A 9,851-nucleotide genomic window follows, 5' to 3' on the forward strand; every position below is an offset into this window, starting at 1 on the left:
CGTTGCTGCAAATTGCTTATGCAAGAGCAGTCAGTCACTAGACAGTTGTAGATGCAGAGCAAGGAGCAGAGAGACCTGCTGACTAGCAGTGGGTTTAAGCCACTAAGTGAACCTCGATCGTGTCTTAGGAAGGGTACACTGTAATTTCAGTTACTGGCATACAGAAGAGTTCGTCACTCAGACTACTTCCCCTTTAGTTAACTCTCTCTCCCTGTCTCAGTTGAGGTGGATATGTTCACACAGCTGGCTGCCCTTGAGTCTTCTTTTCAAGCGGCTTTAGACCCACAATGCACTGGGCAGTTGTCTCCCTTTCCTGCCTGCAGAGAGATGCTCTGCACCACGTGCCGCACATCATGTCCCGTACAGAGATACGGTAGTCCAGGCGACTCTTTACCTCCATATGTTCTATGCAGCTGTTCCCGGTAGGTGACCTCCCAGGCCGTGTCAAAGAGGTAATGGTGCTTCTGAACCAGCGCCTGCTGTTCCTTCTCCATGTAAACTGGGTCCGGGATTTGCTTGATGGTCGACTGCTTTACTTCTGGTTGAGCAATTTTGTGCTCATGAAGTTTATCAATAAGCTGGGCAATGGTGGCACTCACCTTTTGTTTGTTTGTTTGTTTGTTTGTTTGAGACAGGGGTTCTCTATGTTGTTTTAGTGCCTGTCTGGATCTCGTTCTGTAGACCAGGCTGGCCTCGAACTCATAGAGATCCGCTTGACTCTGCCTATGCTGGGATTAAAGGTGTGCGCCACCACCGCCTGGCAGCACTCACCTTTAATCCCAGCACTCAGGAGGCAGAGGCAGGCAGATCTCTGTGAGTTTGAGGCCAGCCTGGTCTATGGAGTGAGTTCCAGGACAGCCAGGGCTACACAAAGAAACACACAAACAAACAAGTTTATCAAAATTCTCCAATAGAGATACCATGTTTCTTCATCACATAGACAATGAACCCTGCTACTGATAAGGCAGAGAAGGTCTCTGGGGGTAATCACATGCCTTTCTTTCAGTAGGAAATATAAGATAATCCCAGTTCCACACACACAGACAGGGTCCTGTTACACCAGTTTTAGCATAAAGGATGAAGAATTCCTCAGGGATCAGTCCAAGATGTAACTTTTCCTTCCTATTCAGGAAGAGGTGGTAAGGGGGTAAAATGTGGTTGTCCTGTGTGAAAGACCCTTGTTGCCTGTAATACTCCTTGTCCCAGGACAGCAGCCTTCTTCAGACATGGGGACGCTGTGGCGGTGGCAAAAAGTTCCACCTGGGGCAGCATGGCCTGCAAAGGCTCAGGCAGTGGTGTTTGTGTCCCGGGTCTCAGTGACACGAGCCTGGCCCCTGCACCCTTTCTTCCAAACCCTGTGTCCAACTTCTCTGAGACCTCACCGGCCAGACTTGGTCACATGGCCAGCACTGCAAGGAATGCTGGGCGGGAGTACGTAGGAGGGTCTCAATGGGCCTCATGACTGAGAGTGTAAAAGAGTTGTCTGAGCGGAAGTTGAGGGATAAAGCTAGGCGGTGGTGGTGCACGCCTTTAGTCCCAGCACTCGGGAGGCAGAAGCAGGAGGATCTCTGTGAGTTCGAGGCCAGCCTGGGCTACAGAGTGAGTTCCAGGACAGCCAGGATTACACAGAGAAACTGTTTCGGAAAAAAAAAAAATGTTGAGAGCTAGTGAGAGAGTCAAATGGAGCCTCTGTCAGGAGGGAGAGGGGCTGTGAAGTACTGTGTGGCCACCTTCATCTTGAAGATGTATATATGGCTACAGATGTGTTTAGAGGAAAGATTGGCCAGCAAGGGATTGTGGGATCATGGAGAATTCTTGTCTTATTTTGCCCATTTGCCTTTGTTATTTGAGAGCAATAGTCGACATTGAAGGGGTTATAATGGGGCCCCCCTGCAGAAGAGAGCGCTGGATGCCACAGTGGCGGAAGAATCACGAGCCATGGTTACCTTTTTAGAGCTTTATTAAGAGGAAGGAGAGAAAGAGGACACACGGACACACGGACACACACACACACACACACACACACACACACACACAGAGACAGAGAGACCAAGAGACCACGCGGAGGGGAATGTGGAAAGAGTTCTGGCTGTCCTGGAACTCACTCTGTAGACCAGGTTGACCTGTTGGGGGGTGCTCTTGCTTTTTATGCTGGGTCGCCGTCGCAGGCTGGTGACGTAATAAGGACATATTCCTTACAGACATAAAAGGGAGGGCATAGTGGCACACCCCTTTAATCCTCGAATTCAGGAGGCTCTCTCTGAGTTCAAGGCTAGCCTGGTCTACAGAGCAAGTTCCAGGACAGCCAGGGCTAATGCAGAGAAACTTTATCTCAAGAAAAGTGGGGTGGGGGTGGGGTGTTGAAGGCTCGAGAGATGGCTCAGAGGATAAGATGCTTGCTAGGTAGACCCAGAGACCTGAGTTTGATTCCTTGAAGCTGTGTGAGGATGGGAGGAGAGAACTAACTCCACAGAGTTGTCTTCTGCCCTCCATGTGTGCAGTGGGGCGTGTGCCCTCGTCTGCCATCCACACATACTGAAACAAACAAACAAAAACCACAAACAAATGAAGAGTGTGAGGCTGGAGCTGTAGTCCAGTGGCAGCACACTGTCTAGCTTACCTTTTGTCATTGTTTTCGAGACAGGGTTTCTCTGTGTAGCCCTGGCTGTCCTGGAACTCTCTCTGTAGACCAGGCTGGTCTCAACTCACAGAAATCCACCTGCCTCTGCCTCCTGAGTGCTGGGATCAAAGGTGTGTGCCACCACTGCCCCACTGTCTACCTGATCTGATCTTGCACAAGGTTCAAGTTCTGTCCCCAGGACAAAAGCAACAGAACCGACTAGGTGTGCTTTTCGCATGGCCGAGGAGTTGCTCACCCAGGGAACTCGCTTCAGTCCCTTTGTGGGCAGGGTGCCCGACTTTCCTCTGTCCTGGGGAACAGAGCTGGGCGCCCTCATACTTACAGGAGGGAACATCCAGGGCCCCGAGCATCCTCTCATTTCGGAACCCCAGGTCTTGGTGATGTGCTAAGACACACAGTCTGTGTAGAGCAGGACTCGGAAGCTGCTGAGGCTGCAGAACTGGAGGATGGTTCGAACAGCTCAGAAGGAATGGCTACTGAGGCAAGAAGGTCATTCTTAGGTGGAGGGCAGCAAAGTCAAACTTCTTCCCCCATTACAGGGGTCATGGCCCATGTCCCTGTCACAGACAGAGAAAGGAAAGTGGCGTCACTTTTCCCATCTCCAGGGAGCCTTTACACATGAAGACCTGGAGACGTGGGAAATTATGTGTATATGACTGTGTTGTATGTGGGTGTGCATATGTGTGTGTGTGTGTGTGTGTGTGTGTGTGTGTGTGTGTGTGTGTACGTGTACATGTGCATGCATGTATGTGGAGGCCAGAGGTCAGTGTTGGGTGCTGTTTGCCAGGAGCTTTCTACCTTGAGTTTTTTACCCTAAGATTTATTTGTAATTGTGTGTGTGTTGGGGGGTGCGGGTATATGCATGATAGTGTAGGTATCCCTTAGAGGATAAAAGAGGCCTCTGGTCCCCTGGAACTGGAGTTATAAGTAGTTGTGAGCTGATAATGTGGATGCTGGGAATCGAACTCTGGGCCTCTGCAAGAGCAGTACACATTCTGAATGACTTGAGCCCTGCCTCCAGCCCTGACTTGGGTTTCTGAGACAGGATCTGGAACCCCGGGCTCCTTGATGAAGCTGAGATGGCTAGCCAGCAAGCCCCAGGGAGCCTCCTGTTTCCAGCTCCCCAGCACTGGGGTTCTAGGCATGCGGCACTGTGCCCAGCCTTGGGTTCTGGAGATCCTAAGTCAGGTCCTTGTGTTTGTGTGATGAAGACAAGCACTTCATGGTTCCAACTTTCTCTCAGCTCTTGGAGAAACTGGGTTTGATGTTCAGGTCTGGGGACTGGGCAGTGTGTGCAGAGCTGGATAAAGGGTCCTGCACACTCTTGTGACAGACTGGGGTGGGAGCAGTGGGGAGTCTGTTCAGATTCTTGGGGTCTCCAGGTCTTCAGGGGACAGGGACAGAGGGACTAGAGGCTTTATGGCTGGCTTTGGGAGAGGTAGTCCAGCTTGTGTGAATGGCCTTGGTGATGGCAGCTCTGGTTTCTGGGACTCATTCCAGGGGCAGGAGAGGGTCAGGAACATTCAGATTTCAAGGCTGTGCAGTCCCCATGAGCTTCATCGTACCCGGCATGCCAAGTGCGTACTTTGGTCTGGTGTTGCCCCCAGCGCACAGTTCTGAGGAGTCTAGTCACACTCGGTCTATTTTATCCCACAGAAGACATGTCGGAGGCAAGACTCATGGCCCGAGACCTCATCAAGACTGTCCTGCATGACCAGGTCCCCCGACCTTCAGTGGCTGCTGGGGCTCCCAGCATGAAGGAGCCTGTGGAGGAAGAAAACATTAGTCCTGTAGGAGACTTGGACCTCACGGAGTGCCTGGAGGACAGGTGGGGCCCTGCTGACCAGCGCCCTCCTCTGGACATGCGTTGAAACAGCACCCTCTGTATAGTGCGGGAGTGTCAGACAGTATTGAGGAGGCAGGGTGGGAGAGAACAGGGCTCCTGACAGTGATTCCTGGGTCTCAGGACCAGCACACTGCAACCCTGGGTCGTCTGGCTTCACTAGGAGGGGGCATGTTTGTCGGTGGATTATATCCAGATAGGGAAGGCAAGGGCCTTCCCTGCTCAGGCTGTGAGACCCATACTTCCCAGCAGAAAAAGAGCAGCCATACTGACCAGGGCGAGCGAGGCCTTCTGCACACAAGGCGGGTCAGCACAGCCTCTGCATGTGTGTCCTCAGCTTCTGGGTTCTCTGTTACTCTGGTTGTGGAACTAAGATGGGGCTGTTTGGATGCCTGTCTTCTCGCTTCCTGCTCCAATCCCGAGTGAGGTGAAGCCTGGGACAGTGTTTTCCTTGGGGTCTCCCAGGGTATAGGTGGAACCAAAACTTCCCAACCCGGTTGCTAGACAGCCTTCCAGGCTCCTCACACTCTTGTTACCATCGGAATCAGGAGGAGACCTGGGACACTGGGTCAGTGGTGCAGACGGCCAGGGCTGTGCTGGGTGGGGCAGATGGCCCCTAAGATCCCCTCTGCAGGGACTTTCCAGTGAGCTGCTGAGTCACTGGGGTGGAATGTTCGGGCAAACCCCAGGAAGGGCTTAATCAGGCTGGTTTCGGTGTGTATAGGTCTTAGTTAAGGTTTCTGTTGCTGCAGTGAAACACTATGACCAAAGAGCAAGTTGGGGAGCAAAGAGTTTATAAGGCTTACACTTCCACGTTGCTGCTGTTCATCACTGAAGGAAGTCAGGACAGGAACTCAAACAAGGCAGGATCTCCGAGACAGGAGCTGATGCAGAGGCCACGGAGGGGAGCTGCTTACTGACTTGCTTCCCATACCATGCTCAACTTGCTTTCTTATAGAATCCAGGACCAACAGCCCAGGGATGGCACGACCCACGATGGGCTGGGTCCTCCCACATTGTTCTCTAATTGAGAAAATGCCGTATAGCTGGATCTCATGGAGGCATGTCCTCAGCTGAGGCTCCTTCCTCTCTGGTGACTCTAGCTTGCGTCAAGTTGACACACAAACCAGCCAGGACATTGTATATGCGTTCACCATGCACACATATGTGCCTCTCATTTGGCTAGAGAATTTTCACAATTTTTAAGATTTATTTTATGTGCACGGGTGCTTGCCTGCACGTATGTCTGTGCACTGAGTACATACCTAGTGCCTGCAGAACTCAGAAGAGGGTGTTGTATCCCCTGGAACTAGATAGAGTTACAGATGGTTGTAAACAACCACATGGGTACTGGGAGTCGAACCTGGGTCTTCTGCAAGAGCAACAAGTGCTTTTTATTAACTGCTGGGCCATCTCGACAGTTCCTGAGATTTTCTTTACATTGAAGGCATGCACCACCACGTCTGGCTCACTTGGGAATTCGGTTTAGCAAGTGTGGTTAGACAAAGGGCCTGTTAACCACTCTCCATCTGGAGAGGGTGCAGACACAGTATTTCAGCACTGGGGACCAGGGGCAGGTCTCGGAGCAGGAAGATAAACTGAGACCCTGAAGGGGGGCTCAGAGCACACCCCCACTACTCCTACCATCCACTGATACCATCAAAGCCCACCAGGGAGCCCCCCTCCCCCAGGACCCTCTAGGGGAAAGGTCGGGTGCTGGTTTTTCTGGGGTAAGTTGTCCCTGGCTTCCAGGCAGGTTCATGAGACACTCCTAGCATTAATGTGTGTCTGAGTTCCACAAAAGGCGGACATGGGGTACAGGCCCCATGTAGTAGGTCCCCTGTTGGCCCCTCTGCCTGATGTCTCAGCCTGTGGCCTGTCCTGCAGGGGCACAGAGTGTACTCATGGATGAGAGGGACACCAAGGTTTGCTGCTGGCCTCCAGTATCCCATTGCCCTCCTCTCTCTGGGCCCTGAGTCCCACAGGAACTGGGATGGGTGGCTGGTATAGCTTCCCAGCATAACCACGCCAAACTTCCCTGTGCCTTCCTGCAGAAACCAGGTGGCCCAGAGGCTGGCCTACATCGGTGATGAGATGGACCTGTGTCTGCGGAGCCCTCGTCTGGCCCAGCTGCCTGGGATTGCCATGCACAGGTAACCAGCTCCCCAAGCGGGCAGGCAGAGCCAGAACCAGCCCAGGACTGGGCCTCAAGGGCACCCTGCAAACACTGGGAGAAGTGTGGGAGCTCCCAGGCAAGCATGAAACCCTTGGCTTCCCAGCCACCACCTGGGTCCCCCAACCTCCCCTCTGGCCTTAGCAGTGGATTAAGCATCACCCGGGGTCTTTCTGTTGTCCCTCATCAAGCTGGACGGTCCTGAGAGGTCCCAACTCCCAGTGTGGGCCAGGCCCCAGAGGCAGCCCTTTGGTTGGTCTCCCAGGGGGACAGGTATAGGCAGCGACTTACTTAGGGGGTCTTCAGAGTGGGGATGCTCCTTGTGGCCCGTTCTGAGCAGAGACCCAGAAGTCTGGGAAGAGACGGCTTTCTTAGTGGAGAGAGCAGGGTGTCCGGGGGACACAGAGGCTCTGTGTGCCATGCTGTAATGGGTCACACATGTAGGCTTCCAGGGTCTGCTGCAACCATAACCACTTTGCCCTTTCCTTGCCTTACAGACTCGCTGTCACCTACAGCCAGATGGGTGTCAGGGGCGTTTTCAGGAGCCTGATTCGTGGCCTCACCAACCTCAGGGAAAACATCTGCTCCTGGAGAGTCCTGACTCCTGGCACCTGGGTAAGAGTCTTGATGCCTCTAGTCCAATGTTACCCTGCCCACAGGGCAGCCAGCAGTTCCTTAGCTATACTGTCTGGTTTGCCACAGTCTCCACCCCTCTCTATAGCCTCTTTCCCGCCTCTTTGAACTTCTGCCCCATCCCAGGAGCCTTAGTGTGTGCTGCAACTGCTTGACTGGCTGGTGAACTCAGGAAGGTTCAAGTTCACACTCAACAGTGCCTTCCTGTCTCTGCTGCAGGGATCCTTCCTCTGGCAGACAGGACCCTGCTCACCCCCACTGGCTGAATGCCCATGTTCACACCGTGTCCCAGATCCCCCCCCCCCCCCTTGTACCTAGGTGCTTGTTCCCAGGTCCCAGGAGCTGTCTCCTCACTCCAGGTGGTCCCTGGGCCTCACTCTCCCTCCCTCTTGGTTTCATAGGTGTCACCTGACCAGGCCCGAGGACAGCTGTTTCCCATGGTGCTCTTGGTGCTCTTGCTGCTGGGCGAGGCCCTGCATTTGCAGCTTCAGTGAAGCCCAGCGGGGGGCAGGGCCGGTCCCTGCCCCTCAACCACCCCCTAGAGGTGCCGGCACCCTAACTGTGGTGTTTTCTGACTGCCCCCCCCCTTTTTTTTTAAATATTTAACTCAGGATAGTGCTGAGATTTCATACAGGTTTTCTGGGTTTTTTGTAAGGCAAATGAATTCACTCTACCTCAGGGGCATTACTGGCTACATGCCCCTGAGGCCTGGCTGGCCCCTCTCTTGACCCCTGCCTGCCTTCCTCTCTGCAGGCTGGTCCTGTGGCCACCAGTGGGGGGGAGTGCTGGCCACACCCCCTGTTTGTGAAGCCTTGAGGCACAGAATCTACTGGACTAGATTTCTTGAGGTGGAGAGTTCAATAAAGTGTCATTTCCATCTGGCCTCCCCTTTGGTCCTCGGGGGGGGGGGGTGGGGGAGGACTGTCACAACACTGGATATAGATGGTGGAGGGGAAAGGGTGGCCTCTGCCCATATTCCTGTGCGCCCTGCCTGCACCCAACGGCCATAAGCACCACCACCCCCCCCCCCCCCCCCCCCCCCCCCCCCCCGCAGGGTTTCTCTGTGTAGCTCTGGCTGTCCTGGAACTCGCTATGTAGACCAGGCTGGCCTTGAACTCGGAGATCTGCCCGCCTCTGCCTCTGTGCCACCATGCCCAGCTCCACAGCACTGTCTTGTCCCCTTCTGCCCGGAATCCCAATGAGGAAGCCTGTCTATCTCCTGTGTGTGTTGGGGGAGGGTATGCAGCTCTCAAGAAAAGACGTGATGCTGTACAAGGAGGCACCAAGCGAGGAGGCCAGACTCCCACCACTGGGGCTCAGTACCTCCCCAGGCCTGGCCCATTCTCTTTCTGGACCAACCAGGGCCTCCACCTGGAACTTTGTCTGCCCATTCCCATCAGACCCCCAAACAGTGCCCTCCCCATGTACTGGCTGTGACTTCAGGGGCCGGCCACTTTCTCTGGCCCCTCCCAAATGCCCTCACGATGTATTCTTGAATTGTCCCACATTCCCCAGTTCTGGGTGGGGTGCTTGTGTTGAGTCCCTCTGCTGTCTTGGGTCCCTGTTACCACCTTAGCCTTACCTCGCAGCCTCAGTGCCCTTCCCGGGAGGATGGGACCACCTGGCTTCCTGACCAAGGATCAGGAGATGGGCTGGTGGGATCTCAGCCCAAAGGGCTGTGACCAGAGGGGCCGTCAAGCTGGCTACTCCTGGGACAGGAGCTAACTGCACTGTGGCTTTGAGTCCTCCAGCAGCAGGGTTGGGGGGATGGGGGCAGCAAGAATAAGCGCTGCTCTAGAGACGGAGGAAAGGGCCTTCCTGGCCTGGGCAAATGGGTGGCCTGGGTGGCAGATGTCACTGGGCTCCGGTTCCCACCCATGTTTCCCACAGACCACCATCAGCCCATGGACCTCAGTGAGCCTCCTACCCATGTGGCCACAGGCTCTAGGCTCTCTCTTCAGCAAGGCAGTTATGACCCTCAAGCTGGAACCTCACTCCAGGCGGTGGGAAACTGAGGCCACACCCAGAGTGCCTGCATGGCCTTCTCAGGGAGCAGATCAGAGCTGGTTTCTCTAGGCTTTCCCTAGCTCCCAGGCCCTGGGTATGTCTGTGAGTTGGCACCAGCCTGGTAGGTGGCAGCTCCCACCCTGTCACAGCTGCCCCAGGCCTCCTAGCGCGTCCATGAATGTTGCTCGGAAGAACAAAGGCCACTTGCTTTGGGTACTCCTCTTTCAAGACACAAAACCAAACACCAGAGCCCCACCCCAAGCTGCGTCACCAGGTCCACAGTCTTGGGTGAGACCAGAGCTATTGACTGCAGATCTAGGATTGCTCCCGGTGCTCAAGGTGGAGGTGGAGACTTGTCACCTTTCCACAGAAGCTTCACACACCACTCCACGGCCCAGGCCCGAGGAGGGATGGAGAGTTCTGGGACAGTGGGGTAACTTCCCTCAGGTGACAAGGCTGTGGGAGCATCTGAGGCCTTGCATATGACCACACTGGATGGGACCCACCACTCCCTATGTGTCATGTGGGATGCACTAGTTCAGATCGACACCGTG

The 9,851-nt window shown here is 54.4% G+C and overlaps 1 protein-coding gene and 1 pseudogene across 1 annotated transcript; one reads left to right on the plus strand and one right to left on the minus strand.

Moving 5' to 3' along the window:
* Nucleotides 1-235: 235 nt before the first annotated feature.
* LOC118596834 lies at nucleotides 236-1,272 on the minus strand (annotated as a pseudogene).
* A 3,030-nt stretch (nucleotides 1,273-4,302) lies between these two features.
* Nucleotides 4,303-7,784, plus strand: Bik (BCL2 interacting killer). Its single transcript, XM_036207797.1, has 4 exons — nucleotides 4,303-4,469; nucleotides 6,539-6,637; nucleotides 7,155-7,272; nucleotides 7,692-7,784. Exons 1-4 carry the CDS (start codon nucleotides 4,303-4,305, stop codon nucleotides 7,782-7,784), a joined length of 477 nt encoding a protein of 158 aa, XP_036063690.1.
* The last annotated feature ends 2,067 nt before the right edge of the window (nucleotides 7,785-9,851 follow it).

The sequence above is a fragment of the Onychomys torridus genome, chromosome 16, assembly GCF_903995425.1.
Source record: "Onychomys torridus chromosome 16, mOncTor1.1, whole genome shotgun sequence".
In the NCBI taxonomy this organism is placed as follows: domain Eukaryota; kingdom Metazoa; phylum Chordata; class Mammalia; order Rodentia; family Cricetidae; genus Onychomys; species Onychomys torridus.